Source organism: Drosophila sechellia, chromosome 3R (genome assembly GCF_004382195.2).
Source record: "Drosophila sechellia strain sech25 chromosome 3R, ASM438219v1, whole genome shotgun sequence".
Taxonomy (NCBI): domain Eukaryota; kingdom Metazoa; phylum Arthropoda; class Insecta; order Diptera; family Drosophilidae; genus Drosophila; species Drosophila sechellia.
The window spans coordinates 8,381,155-8,397,292 of record NC_045952.1 but is presented as its reverse complement, the minus strand read 5'-3'; the positions used below and the strand labels follow the sequence as shown (position 1 = coordinate 8,397,292).

General features: G+C 41.5%; 1 protein-coding gene across 1 annotated transcript in view; it reads left to right on the top strand.

The window, feature by feature from the left end:
• LOC6619292 (neuroligin 4-like) overlaps positions 1–16,138 on the top strand; it is a 42,373-nt gene that overhangs the window by 15,959 nt on the left and 10,276 nt on the right. Inside the window, exons 11-12 of the mRNA XM_032721720.1 lie at positions 6,464–6,973; positions 7,644–8,219. Coding sequence (XP_032577611.1) covers positions 6,464–6,973; positions 7,644–8,219 — 1,086 coding nt within the window. The remainder of the gene's footprint in view (positions 1–6,463; positions 6,974–7,643; positions 8,220–16,138) is intronic.

The window sequence follows — 16,138 nt, the reverse complement described above, 5'->3', positions numbered from 1 at the left end:
TTATTCCGGCCCTGCTATTCCGTTTGTTTTACTTAAATTACTCATATGCACCATGTGTGCAGGGAAGATCAAGCTATTTGTGATCCAAAGTCAAACATTTAGGATGCGGCCACAAAAATTTCTACGCTCATGTGCGCATTTGTTTAATAACTCGACGCAAGTGATATATATTCCACATATCCATGTGGGTCGCCATCAAATAAAACGGAATTCAAAGGAGAAAACTCGTTCTATTTATTTGGCTTCTCTTCATTTTTTTTTTTATTTTTTTTTCGGTAGGTTTTTTTGTTGGAGAGTGAGTTAAAAATCAACACTTTTGGCAGCAAAGATTTCTGTTTACCCTAGACGCTGGCCTCGGCCTAGTCAGTGTTTACTTCACTTTGTGGTCGGTCTCGCAGCAAGTTAAATTGCAAAGTTGGCATTTTGAGGGGCAGAGTGGGTGGAATGAGCTAGGAGCTGTGTATCCGTATCCACATCTCCCATCATCCCATTCTGGCCCTGGCATGACATTTCCATTTGACCCAACCCGAACTTGGACCTCCAGCTGGGGCCCGGGTTATTGAAATTGCGTCCGGCCCCGGGATACTAAGGTTTGGCTTTTGAATTTATATTGTGTCGAGTGCTGACTTTTGGAAATGCACTCAACTGTAATCTCTATAAGCATTAGGTGTGTGTAACCTTTTTTCAAAGCGCACCCTTCCCCCAGATACCCACTTCCCTGCCCAACTGTCTGTCTCTGGCATAAAATTCTCGTTTACATTCTAGCTGGTCTACGGGATGGGGGGGTTGGAGGATTCGTTTGGGATGAAAGAGGGTCTTCTGTCTAAGACGCCACAAATGTAAATAGCGCATAATTTTAATGCACTTGCGCCATTCTATTTGGTCCCCTCTTTGCTCGTTTTCAGATGCGAAGTCATTAAACCAGTTTATGTAAAACTCGTTGGCGGAAACTTTTTCAACACTTACTCTAAATTAACAGCAAACTTTTCTGCTTGTTTTTTCCTCGTTTTCTTTATGTTTTAGTGCAATTTTTAATAAACTGTCCCCGCAGCTGGGGAAAATGCAGCTGGTTCGCCTCTGTGAATGGGGAAAGCGGAGAAAATCCAACTCAAACATCAAATGCTTATATGCGGCGACTTTGGGGGCGTTATAGTGGCAGGGCCAGTGCCTTGTGGGCGTGGCCTGGTTTAAAACCATGGCAACGGCTTCGACTTACTTCCACCGAGGACGCCGGGCTTATCTCAAAGTCAAAACTAAGACAGTCAATTTCAGGCGAAACTTTCTACTTTCCCCCAGCCAAGATACTAAATGCCCCAACCCGATTCTAATAACCCGCATTTTGCCAAGTTGGCCAATGCAAAATGCATTAGCTTGAGGGGATAGGAAACAGGGGAGAGGATGTGGGTGTGGGCGTGGGCGTGCCGGCAGCCAAGGACTCTTTTGCTATGCAAAGTCGGGCAAATTAAAAATTATTAAAATGTCGAGCAAAGTGGTCGAAAGATAGAGCGCTTTTATTCGATAATTTAATTGGATGATACACATTTCAATGAAACTAATGGAATTTAAAAATCAATAAAATACATTTTACTTAAATATAATAATCATTTGGTTTGAAAAGCGAGTTATTTAAAAAAATAATCATTAGATATTTAAACTTATATAACTTTTGCAGCTGGAAATGATTGAATTTTGGATTTTATTTTTTTGCGAAATGGCATTGACTTTTTTTTATGTTTTTTTTGTTGATTTGCTTTTTGTACAAAACTTTTGCTTTTTGGCGTTTTAACTTTAAGCCATTACTAAGTTTAAGCCATGAGGTATCATGTTTAGTTCCTGGTTATGAGATTCATTCTTCAAAAAAAGTTATAAGGAGGAGTATTTTTTGTTTTCAGTGCATAGCATAAATTCATTTTTCACTCATTTTCTATTATAATGAGTTCCAATTCAAGTGTGCATAAACAGCATTTAACGAATTCTTACATCGCCAACATTTTAGCAATTTTGTTTTGTTAATCGACCATAAAGCTTGTTTTTCAACGAGCACCTTAAATCCGGATAGGAATAGCTTATTCAATTATAGTTTAATGTTTAAATTAATTCTACACCATACGGTTTCCGCTGGCAAGCAACTAATCTGTGACCCAAGCAAATAAGCCGGAAAATGGGAAATTGGCGTAGGTCAAAGGGCGACTTGTGATAGTTCTTTTCAATTAGAGCAGGGGCCAGAAATGCTGCAAAACTAAATCTGTCCAACAAACGTGCGAACTGAAAACAAAAACTTGAAGCCGAACTGGCGGGGTAGAGATACATAGATAGAAACGAACTGTACTGGTGTGGGAAAAAACTGGAAGTGGAAGATGATAAAATGCCCGAAATGCGACAAACAGCTGTCAGGTTGACAGTCGACGACGACGCAGCCAGGCCACAAAAAAACACACACAGCACTAGCTGGAAAATTCGGAGTCGGGTGGGTGCTGGAAAAGTGCGGGAAATCACAGGAGATTGGAGAGCCAGCGGAAAACCCGAGTCTAGCTGCAAGGCAGCGACCGAGTCACAGTGTCATATGGACTCGACATACTTTGACATGCTTTTCATTTAAGCGTTGACTTTACCAACTGTGCCGCCTTGTCTTGCCTTTCCTTCGGCAAGCCCGCTTTTCCCACTTTTCCCCTGTCATCGCAGGCGTCATCACCTCAGAGCCATTGGTTATACAACTTGGCAGGAATGCGGCGACTGAGATATGCAGCTAAAAGCCAAAAAATTCGACTGCCAAACGGAAGACTTTGCCGTAAACAAAGCAGCCGCAACAAAATTCGACTCGAAAGAAGTGGAAAACTAAAAAAGCACTGTGCCACCACCGTATAGATAACAACTTTCCGCAAAAAGTTTTAGTAGGGTTGGCGAAGTGTTGGAGTACTTGGAAATTTCTTCTGTTTTCCATGCCCATTTTTCATTCAAATGCTCATAGAATATCCAAATCGAAACATTGCACAGTGGTTCCCCCCATTGGCCAAAAATAAAATAATCAAAGTCCAAATTTTGACCTTAAATGTATCATTACTTTCTAATAATTGGTCTAAATTTATTCATGTTTTTGTTTGGCTCTAACTGTCTACTTCAAGAATAGCATCGAAAGAGACAGCATGATATCAATCTATTATTGCAGCGTGAGCAACTTGCAAGTGAAGGTGTCCGTGAAGTCAATCCCAGTTGCCCAGGTGTAATATATGCGAAGCAACTCTGACGCAAATGAGTAACTTATATGAATGCTTACAAACAGAAGTTTGAAACTTTGGAACAGACTTCTGTTGAGCTCTGATCCATCCGTACTGGTCCCGTACTGGTCCCGTACTCGGTCACGTACTCGGTCCCATACTCGGTCCTGTACTTTTGAGCTCTGATCCATTTATCACAGGTCAAAGAAAACTTCCATGCAAACCAAAGTCGAAGCTTTTAAAATCAGCCATTGATTTACTTAAGCAATCTTTTTAAATTATAAATGTATTATATATTTTTTTGAATTTTGAATAATTAAAATACAAGTATATATCAATGTATATAAGTGACTACCTCAACTATAAGTACTTTTGGCCGCTTTCCCCAGACAATGTGAACCACTGTGCATTGCCTGATTTAAGCTCGGCTATGTGGGAAACAACATTAATAATTGCGGCACCTTTAAGAGATTTCGATGAATGAAGGAGATGAACCCAGATATGCCTCCTAACTCACCTACAGTCCCACTGAATATGCTTTCAATGCCGTTTATCCCATCATCAAGTTGCCAGAGTCTTGTCTAAGCCTTGGTTACCAGTTTTCCAGAACATAAAAACAAACAAAAAAAAAAAAACAGGCAAACCACATTGTTCGGAGTGCACAAAGTCAACGCTGCGCTACTTTGCCTGACCTGGATTCCAGCGAAAAATGAAAATAGAAAGGAAAACCAGGCAGCAGCGGCGGGCTCACCTGAGTTATTTGGCACAGAGATGGAGATAAAGCAACATGTGGAAGCAGACTTAGCCGAAAGCCTACTGCCTTGCCACTTTCGCCCCTGATCATTTGCATAATTCCTGCGATTCCTTTGGCTTTTTCACGTTTTTCTTTAGCTTGCGAAAGCACGGCTGATTAAGCTGGGAAATGTCAAACTATCAGTGAAAATTGAAATGGTTCACTTAATAAATGCCAGAGTGTCCTTCGCAGGATGGCAGCCTCTGCATCGGGACGGCTAATATCTAATTTATGCAAGGTCATTTCGGCCTCAGATATTTTTCGCTTTCGTGGCACAAACAGCAGGCAGGTCTGCTCGGTTTAATATTATGGCTTGGGGTTGCTCTACTTCTTCACAACGTTCTTATTATTTTCCCCTCCACATTCATTTTTGTGATTCCACTAATTAAAGCCACATTAAGCATTGCTTTTGCCCTCCTGCCTTTTCGGTTATCTGTCTGCCTCAAGCTAGGGCCATGTGTCCTCGTAACATAATTATCTGGGGTCCTTGAACGCATGCGGCCCTCGGAGAAGCGAAATGGAAATGGGAATAAAAATGTATATAAAAAGGAATTAAAAATAAGATGAAATGGGAAAAATTCCAAATGCTGCACGCCGTCTTTGTACTTGCAAAATTAAATGCAAAATGGGGCGGAATGATAAAGAGCTTAGTGTCGAGGGTCGGATCTGTTGTGGGGGGATCACAATTTATCTGTTTATGCAATTTACCAAAAGGGTTGTCCCTCTTCACACACACACACACACTCGTCCACATCAAAAATGAGAGAAAAAGGAGCTTGAGCATTTTCCTGAGTTAACTCAAGTGTCAGGTCGAGAGCCTTTGAGTTTTTGCCATCATGATTGATGGAAAAAGTTGGCGAGAAATTATCATGTATAGGTAGGGGATAATTCCAAATTGGATACCCCAAAAGAAAATAGGGAAAACTTTGAGAAAAGAGCTCACCTGATGCTTTTCCGACCAAACAATCTTGAGTAAATTAAATGCCACACTTGAATGCGAATTGAAGAACCCCCAAGACAAAGCAGCAAGTGGTTGAATGGCAGCTGCGAATCATCACACGATTATTGACACCCACTTGTGCCGCCCACTCCCGATTATTACGAGAGTTTTATTTGCGAAATATTTATGCAAAATACGTGCACAAGTCTTTAATCTTGTGAGACGAGCAACTTTGTCGAAATTGTTTGATATGCAGAAAATTGAAAGGCAAAACTTTGCAGACAAACAGCTAGTACAGACGACACACAGAAACACGGCATTCATTTACCCACACTTGATACAAAACAATGCCAAGTGTAGGAAGCACTTGAGGACACTGCCAGGACAATGCCAGGACACTTGCAGCACAATGACAAATACATTTTCAAGGGGAGCCAGCGAGAAACCCATTTGTTTTCACAGACATTTGCGCTTCCAACTCATTCAGTCGCTTTCAAATACCTTAGCAAATACAATGGCGGCCAAGTGGAGCGCGTAATATTCCAGCGCTTTCATAGGAAATGGAAATAATTCCGTATTCTGGACATTTCAGACAAAGGAACCATCCTCGAAAACAAGTTTGCCACAAAAGGCACTAAGCCCAGCTAAACCTAAACAAAACCCATACAATACTTTCCCAGATATTGAACAACATTGGGGTTTAATAATAAACTTTGTTCAACTTACCGGAATTTCAATAAAACGGAATGGATGTAATTCAAAAGCAATCCCATTTCCAAGCTCAAAAGGCAACTTGTCCTAGAAGGTATTCCTTTGTGGTAAGCCGACTTTTCCACAATGTTTAGCACATCAATAGCATATTATTAAAAGTATTTATTTCACAACATAACATGTGATATAATTTTCAACCATTGTTTAAACATTAAATGATTTTTTGTTTTCATCAAACAATAGTTACATATCATTCAACACAAATGAGTGGTATTGCTCTTTGTGATATTGTTTTGTATAAGTTTCAATATACTTTTATAATATTATAATAAAGGCACATTCTTTTGAACATAAGTTGCGCACTTTTGTTACATACAATAATAATAATAATAATAATACGGAATCAAATAATGTTGTAGTATATATGGTTGAACATTTTGTTGATAGTTTTAAAGCTAGCCTCGAGCTGCAAAGAAACTAATTAAAAGCGAGGCATTTGCTATAATTACACAATAGCTGGAGGCAAAGGTTTCCTTTTGTCAGGTGCTAAGCGAATTATGTTGTATTTTATTAAATGGCAATATTGAACCACCCAGCTGCAAATTGCCCCAAGAAATGTGAGCTCGACATTAAATTGTGTCACAAGACACCGGACTGAAACAATCTTCTGAGCCCGATCAGCCCCATTCGCCCCATATGAATAATTACTCATCCGACCTGTGGACCCCGAGCGAGCAAAATGAACTACGGACAGTCCACAGAGATTAATATGCAATTCACTTCTCATGCCCATCCCACCCACAGTGACCACCGTGGAGCCGAACAACATGTACACGACCTGCATACCCATTGGAGGAAACTACTCGAGCAGCGGTGGTGTCTTCGCACCGACCACTCTGGCCAACGCCTCCTCGGACACTCTGGCCTCCGGATTCGAGGCAGCCGGCTATGCGGCCTATTCGACGGCCCTGAGCGTTACGATTGCCATTGGCTGCAGCCTGCTCATACTCAACGTGTTGATTTTCGCCGGAGTCTACTATCAGCGCGACAAGACGCGGCTGGAGGTGAAGACACTGCAGAAGCAGTACCAGCAGCGCAGCCTGCACCAGCAGGTGCCCTACCCACCGGAGCCCATCAAGCACGCCCACTACCATATGGGTCACTCGCAGAGCTCGGCCAATGTCATCGTGGACGTGGAGAGCCATCAGGACCAGGCCGGCCAGGCGGCCATGTTGCTCCAAGCCGCAGCAGCAGCCGCCGCAGCAGCGGCCAACGAGGTGAAGCCACCGCCACCGCACATCTGCTCAAACACAGGTAGGTGTGTTTATCTCGCGGCAAAAGGCAATTGCTTTTTCCGAAAATGATACTCAACTCATATGATTTGGGCTCACCTTAAAGTATTTTGTGTTATTGCCTTATATAATCGTAATAATCAATACAATCATAATAACATAATGTAATAATATAATCAAATTCATAATTGAGGTCGAGAGGATTGGTTATCACTTAAACAAATAAATATTAAAATTATTAAACAAATAAATATGTAAAACTTAAAAACTTATTGAATGCTAATTATTAAAAGTATATGAGAACATCTATTATTCAAGTAATAATTAAGTAAAATCACTGAATATTTGTCATATTTGTCACTAGGTTGTGCATTTTTTAAGGTGTCCTTTTCGATTTATTAACATATAAGTATATTTAAATTTAATTTTCAAACTTTATGTGCCAATAAATTGAACTTTTGTATTGATAGACCTTAATCAGCTTAAAGCCATGTTATTTTCTACATTTAAAATGGTAAATTATGAATATGAACTGCATTGTTTATAAACCGACGACAAACTATTTCGTTGCAAACTTATTATTGTGCTTAAAAAAACCAATTTATTTAACAAAAAACTGTTTTGTCAATGAGTGCTTTAGTTTCAAAGTTCATAGACTAAAGTTACATTTTCTATTCCCCAATCTCCTACAGGAATGCAACAGCAGCAGCAAGTGGGTGGTGGCAGTGGTGGGACCCTGAATAATGGTGGCATCGAGGGGTCTAAGGTGACCACAGACAACCTGGGCAACGTCACCTACAGCACCAGCTCCAAGCAGAACCAGCAACACCAGCAACAGCAGCAGCAGCGTGAGCACATGCAAATCAAGGGAATGACCGGCACGCAAACATTCGGACGAAGTGGCTCCGGATCGGGAGGCGGGGCTGGGGGCGGAGCCGGTTCCGCTTCCGGTGGCGCCTCCGTGGTGGTCTCCGGCAGCAGCGTGAGCTACAATCCCGGCATGATGACGCTGCCCAAGTCGGGCGGTCTCCATCATGCGGCCACTTTGAATTATGCGCGCAACACAGCCGCCTTGAATATGTCGGGCGGCGGCACCGCGCTGGTAGATAGTCGCGGCAATGTCCTGCTCACCAGCACCGCAGTGGGTCCTGCCATGGCCGGTACTGGTGCTGGAGGAGGATCCTCTGGTGGCGGCGGAGGCGGAGATTGCATGACCCTGCCACGCAATCTTGGTCTGGCGGCCGCAGGACGACACAATCCCACGACAGGTGAGTGCCAGAAATGCCAAATGAAAATAAAAATGATAGTAAAATTACGACTAGGACGCGTAACTCGAGGACGCAAGTGCCAAAGGACATGGCAATTGAATTGGATTTCACTGCTGCCAAAGTTGCAAGTTTGTTTCCGGAGATATCCTCCTGCAACAATATTGCGGGCTGAGGCAGCAATCAAGCTCAAATGTGATAAGATTTCATTTCATTATGAAGTGCTTGTTTCCCCGTCTGTCGATTTCTCGTTTCGGTTCTTGTATCTTGTATCTTGAATCTCACTTCTCGCTTCTCTGTTTCTGCGACTCTCGAAGTCTGCTTATTCGATTTCAAGCAAATGAATTCGAGATTGAAAAGCTTTTGTGAGAGTTCACACTTGGCAAGCACTGCCGTTGGTGAAATACAGTTTGCATTACAATCAGCAGAAAACTTTGATGCGGTTGAAAATAAGAGTTTATTGGGTTCCGCAAAAGTTGGGTAAGGTGGAAGGAAATTCGTTTTGGGACAGTTTCTTGCGACGCACAAATGTCGTTTTACTTGATCCTAGAACAATAACGTACACTAGATACTAGATACTTGAGCCAAATGAACTCTTACATGTTGCAATTTACGAATAAATGTATTAATATTTATGATATTAAAATACTAACAAGGACCTCTTTAATGGTTCGTTCTTATGCATAAAATGTGAGCTTAAAGTTAAGAACCATAACATAAAGTTTCATACTGCATTGGCTCTTAAAGTCCTTAAACGCAAACAATGGGTTAATGAATGGCTAAAGGATATCCCAAACCTAATCCCATGGGGTGAGGGACGGGCATGACTGTGGAGTGTTCGACCTGTCACGGGCTACACACCCACACACACACATAAATATCCTGCTAAATCATCCCAAACAAACGAAAATATTGCTTAATCAAATTGAATGACCTTCGTGCCCGAAAGGTCTGACGTTGCAAAAAGTCCGAGGCAGCAAAAAACGAGAATGTCCGCGTGAAAATTGAAATTGTTCTAATCAGCCGTCGAGGAGGTTGTTTCGTATTTTTTGCTGGGCCCGCTAACACGTGTTATTGAATCATTGGAAAGGAAAGGCGGAGCAACAAGAGGAAAAACAAGCAGAGGACCAGGAAAAACATTTACGCTTCACTGGGGTTCAACGGACTTTTGACTTTTGACCACACGGAAAACACAAAAATACAGACACCGGTTCTGCGGACTCGGTCTGCAGCGGAAATTGTTGTACAAATTATGCTCCACTGATTGCCAGGGTTTTTAGTTGGTTTCTCTTGCCTGATGAGCTGTTAAATGCGACGAAAGGAGGAAAACGGCCACCACCCTGTGTTTTCCAGCTATTGACAGTTTTTTTTATTTCGCAGCCATCACGCAATAAAGTCGTTATGGGCCACTTCAAGAAATATTCCCCGTCCAATAAATCTCCAATATAAACGGCAAATAAAATAAAGATTCGTTTACCGATTGTACGAGTATCCTTATGCTGCCGCTCGGCGAAATTACCATTACCATTTTCCCAGTCACGACATGATGATTTTTATGATAAGATTTTCAATTTCAATCGACAGACAGAAATGTAGCGATAAGGATAAAGAAAATATACAGCTCTGCCATAAAGGTAGATCCCGCCGCCGTAAAAACCACAAGCATATTGGCCAATAAAAAAGAAGGAACCACATAAAACTGTTGGTTTTAGTTTGCCATAATAAAATGTAAACATTAACCCAGCCAGCGGCGCAGAATAAGTTTCGAACGCTGAAATAGCTCCCAATCGACTCTCCATATGGAATTATGCGAATTTTATTGCGGGACCACACAATCTCTGCCGGCATATTTGTGCGTAAATACATTTTTGGCCATCGATGGCGAATAAAACAACTAGGCGATTCGGTCATCTAAACAGGTTGGCAAGCTCCAATTGTTTTTTTGAATAACAAAACAGTTTCCTCTGTTCGATTCATCGCTGAACCTGACAGATGAGGGAACACGTTTTAATTCTCCCCCAAAATAAATTAGGTTTGAGCTCTGAAAATACCACAAGCACACACATTTCAGCATGGATTTGACAGATAATTTATACAATAGGTGGAGTTTCAAATTGACAGTGAATAGAGAGGTATATTTATAGATTTTGATCACAAAATAAATACTTTCTTTACTGAATTAATTTAAATATTTTTTAAAGAATGCTTCTGTCTACGATATTTTATAGTTTTCTGTTCACAATGAACATGCATATCATTAAAATGACTAATTTATCTAGCGATGGATACCTTAGAATTAAAAATGTTATTTATTAAATATAATCGGTATTTAAAGCACACATTTTTATAAGTGATTGCCATCTATTACTGCCTTAATTAAATGTATCCATATACCTAGATAGTTCTCTTAAGAGTATTTCTGAGTAATATCCACTACACCAAACTTAAATTGATATAATCAAACATTTTGCACTTCAAGACCTTCTTCAGTCCACTCAAACTGCAAACTTTTGCCGAAGAACCAATTTTGCATAGACCAGAAATCCCAGGAAAACATATTTTTAGCTACTTGAGCAGGTTTATGCACTTATATTTTGTCAGCTCTCTAATTGCTGGTCGATAACGGTGAAATGCTAAGAGTAAAAAATGAAAATCGAAGAATAACAGAAGCGAAAGGAAAACTCGAACCAAATACACACTTTTCCATCGGAGAATGCGTCAATTTTTTCGCATTTGCATAGAATATTTTGTTGCTGATTTAATTTTACGCTGGTTAAGTACGATGGTGGGCGGGTGCACTTGACGATGATGATGATGACGGTGATGATGAGGATAATGCCATCAGGTGGCGACGTTGTCGGAAGTGGCGAGTGTTGCTCTGCTGGCATTTTCAGCGCGCTCTGCATTATTTATAATTATTGCGAATTTTCATATAATTATGCGTGGGCGCATATTTTCAGCGTCTCCACGCTGCTCAATTTTCCCGTCCAACTCCTCATTTCCTGAGCGTTTTTTTTTTTGTCTCCTCTACCCCCGACCAGTTATTTATTTAAGTGGCAAACATTTTTCTTGCCGACAAGGAAGAGACTATAAATATTAAAGTCAACGGTAGTTTGTGTCTGCCCAGAATCCTTGTGTAATTAATGTTTGTTCTGAGATTTCTGCTGGCCGATGGTTCGCTTAAGGCACTCAAGTGGCACACTGAAGTCCTTGTTGTTGTCCTTACTTCCTTTAACTTTTGTGTTTGTGAAGGCCTGTGGATTATGTGAGGTTGCTGACATTGTTGAACGGCAGTTAAATGCCTCATTTGGTTAAGTTTCCTTCACGTAAATTTGTTTCTGGCTCAGATTTCAGTCGCTTTATTTGCCAAACGATTTCATAATTTAATTGAAAGTCATTTAAATGCAGCTTTGAATTGAATTTCATGCTCCGCATGGCATTGAATATGTTGAGACTAACATAAAATAAAACAATATATTGCAAGTTTATTTTAGATTTTAATTCAAATTAAGCTGTTCAGCAACATGAAGTGATACATTCTCAATTGTTTATAATAGAACATTCTATAAATCTTAGTTCTTTTTTTTTTTTTTTTTGGATATATTAATTTAAAACTGTCCTTCGCGGACAATCATTAAATTTGATGACTAAACTTAACGGTAGAGAATTAATTGATTACATAAATTGTTGCGAAACTATACAATAACTGTCGATATTGTATGTATGAAGTATATAATAATGTATGTGTATAATTTAATTTAATTTGCGTGTCTAATCCCAGAGAGGTCCAAAGGGTGTGATCGGTGCAGCCTCCTGGTGCGTTGACTGGTGTCCATCAGGTCTTGTGCCAGGTTGTTTGGGTGGTCTTGAAGCCTCTGCATGTACTGCCTGCTGCTTTTCTTAATCTCATCCTTCACCCAGGGGAAGCTGAGGACCTCGTGTATAGTGGCATTATCGTGGAAAGGGTGAGCGTTTGTGACTGTGCGGAGCGTTTTGTTTTCGAATGTCTGGATAATGTTGATGTTACTTTTCGATGCAGTGCCCCACAGTTGAATGCCATACGTCCAGATTGGCCTTATGATCGCTTTGTAGATAAGGAGCTTAGTGGAAGTCGGTAGCTTAGATTGTCTGCCCATCAGCCAGTAGAATTCACGGACTCGGTTCTCCGCCTGTTTCCGCTTCTTTAGCAGGTGTGGTCTCCATGTAAGTCTCCTGTCCAGTGTAAAGCCAAGATAATTTGGATTGGCTACCTCTGGGATTGGGAACCCGTTGAAACTAACTGGTGGGCAAGTGCCGCGTCTAGTTGCGAAGGTGGTAGCGGTTGACTTGTCGCTGTTTACCGATATATTCCATCTCGTGTGCCACGTGTTCAGTAGATCTAGTTGCTCCTGCATAGTCTGGGAGGCCTCTGCTGGGGTATCTGCTGTTGTTAGGAACGCAGTATCATCGGCGTAAGTGGCTGCCATAATGTACTGGCTCGGTATCACCGGCAGGTCAGCCGTATACGCGTTGTAGAGGAGCGGACCGAGAACGCTTCCTTGGGGAACTCCTGCACGGGCTTCTTTGACGTCTGAGCGCGTTTCTCCACACCTGACGGCGAATCTTCTGCCCTCCAGGAACGATTTTAAGAACTTGAAATATGGCTGGGGCAGGCCGTTTTTGAGCTTTAGGAGGAGACCGGGGTGCCAAACACGATCAAAGGCTTGCTTAATGTCCAGCATTACTGCTAGGCAGTATTTCTTATTCTCAAAGGCGTCCAGGATATATTGCGCTACTCGGTGGCCTTGCTCTGGTGTCCCGTGGCGGCGCCTAAAGCCAAACTGGTGATCAGGGATCAGACCAGCCTCCTCAATCACCGGCAATACTCTGGTCAAAAATACTCTTTCGAGTATCTTGGAGAGTACTGGTAGTAGGCTGATCGGGCGGTAGGAGGCGGGATTGGCTTCGTGTTTACCAGGCTTCAGGATCATAACTACTTCGGCGCGTTTCCATGATGAAGGGAAGTGCCCCAATTGCAAGCACTTATTTATTATGGTCGTGATTAGTGACTTGCTAATAGGGGGGAGGAGCTTTAAAGCAATGGCATTGATGGCATCATCGCCTGGAGCCTTGTGGTTACCCATTGCCGCTATTAAATTGCTGATTTCCTCTTCCGTGGCCTGGGGTATCGACTCGGAGTCAAAGAGAGGTTCTGACAGGAGCCTGGCTGTTTCGGCTGACTACCAAAAATATCTAAAATATCGCATACATTTGTGCAACATAAAATTAAAATGCAAGTGTTAAAGTCTCACCTTTTCCCATCCGCTCATAAATCATCCGTAAAGCCTTATATCCTCAATTTACAATTTACACATATACACGTTAAGCGTTCAATTTAGGGGCTTGCAAAGTGAATTGGAAAATGTGTTGCCAACTTTTTGGGGCAATGGAATGCCGACGTATTATGTTGGCCTAAAAGGCAACTTTTTAGCCAAAAAATTTGATTAGAGAGGAGACTTAAAACTAAGCTGGCCCCATGCATACATATATGTATGAATGGGAATTGGAAACTTGGACCCGTTCAATCGATAAAAATCCTTACTCAGCCTTTTTGGGCCTTAATCATTTTCATATACATATACATACATTTTTTTTTGCATTTGTGCATTGGGCAACGCTTTTGAGCTCTTTGAAGCCAGCGTTAAGCACTCAAAGTGAGGCTATTTCATATTTGTTTTTTTCCTGGTGGCAGTTTTCAATTTATTCAGATTTATACTTTGCATAGGGAGAACTTTTGGCGGATGAGCGCAGATGTGGGGAAAAATAAAAGCGCCGACCTCAGACAAAAGGAAAAATGGCGAGGCAGGCGGGCAAGTGAGCGAAAAAAATCAACAAAATTGAGTAAAAACAATGAAGCGTAAACGATTTTTGCTGACATGTGAGTGTGTGGGGGGAATGGGTGCAGCAGCATAAATATAATAAAAATAAGGCAGCAAACAAAAGGCGAACGCGAGGTGCCTGTTAAGCACCCCAAGCAGGGCCAAAATAATATATATATGGTGAAAAAGTATAGGGACAGGGCCAAAAGCACCTTATCCGTGACGTGACATGATTGTCATCCACATTGTCAACGGCAGGCAACCGCAGAACAACGGCTCCCTTTGGCCACCAGGACATAAACAGCTTCATACAAATGTTATTATTGAAATTTTAGCAGGAAAAGCGGAAAAACTTCGAGCGAGAAGAGAGTGTGCAAACGCGTTCATCACACATACGACGTGTGTACGCAACGGAAAATGACAAAAAATGATGAAAAATCTATTTGCAAACCAACCCTGCCAACTCTGACCATATTTTGCACCCCCAATGCCATAAGCATATGTTTGCCGTTTGTCCCCAACAATTCGAAAAGGGGAAAAAAGGGGCCTCGATGGGCAGAAGAGAAAACCAAACCAAACATTATTTGTTGCCATCGATGCCGTCACATTGTGTGCGGTTGCTCCGCCCCACGTCATACATATATATACATATATCCCCCTCTGTTTACGATTCGCCTTCTTTGGTTTTATTGTTTCGTCTAGGCTTTGACGATTTCCCCCAAAAATGATAGACGCTCGCCAACTGTTGTGGGTATTCGAATAATACATACCCCCAAACCACGCCGCAAATTCTCCCTCGCTCATCGAAAATAGTTGGCCCACTTTTTTCATTTGTCCCTTTGTTGATGTGCATTGCGCACATAGTTAGATAAGACAATATTATTTTATTGCCCAGGAGGGGGGATTTCCGGGAGGAGATCCAGCATCACTGTTAGTGGTCAGTTGGGACTGGGCTCGAGCTCCAGAGCAAAAGGATCGCAAGTGGGGAAAATATTCCGGAAATGATATAACTAAAGCTTCACCGATTATTGGTAAAATAGGGGAAAACAACAAAAACAAATTGCATTTTACTCAAGAGACTAAGTCTGTCTTAAACATTGTGTTGGCTTTTGAAATTGTTTAATATATTTTCTGTTAAAAATGAAAAAAATATGTTGGTAGCTTTATAATAACCATTAATTCAGCTAAGAAAAACTTAGTGATTAAATATTAGTCTTTACTTCATTCTCACGAATGAGTAACGAAACTCATTTTTCCATAAACTTATTTTATTCCTCAATTCCGATGCACAAAACCCTTATAATTACCACACTTTTGCAGAGATAACAAATCTACTTCGAGCAGCCTTCAATGCGAAGATAAATGATTTCATATTTGCCGGAAGTTCTCTAACTTTTTTCCGCTGCCCATTTGTCATCAATCAATTAGGAGCGTTTCCCCTGTCAAATGTGTCAAACTATTGCATAAACTAACATTAACCCGGGACAACTATGACCGCCTGGATGGCTAATAAATATTTCAGACCCGCCGACGCGTTGGGCCAACATAAGTCCACATGGCCATCGGAATCGTACATATTTCATTGGGACGCCGCTCCGCGATTTCCCGATCCAGTTTGTGGCCCTTTCCGAGTGCTGCTGAGTTTCATTTCCTTGGCACTTCCTTGCAGCACTGCTCCTTTTTTAATATGCTCATTCAATTTACTTGCGCTGGCTCCCTACTGCTCCTCGATTATTGATGACATGACAAACAAGGTACGATATCCGCTCGGCGTTCGAGGAAGAAGTTCGAGAATCATTTTTCTTTCAGCTCGATTGTATTTGTATGCGCATTAACTTCATTTTGCAATCATGCGCGCCATAAATCCAATTTAATTGTGCTGCTCACTCACACCGACGCAGAAACACACACACACACACACACATAGACGGAGCACACAAATGCGAAAACACACGCATGAACTGCTTGAGTGCACGGCGGCGTATACTTAATTTTTGCTCGTTCGTGCGCTCCATTCCGCTTCCTCGGAACTTCTAACTCAATGCTAAATAGAAGCACATAAAT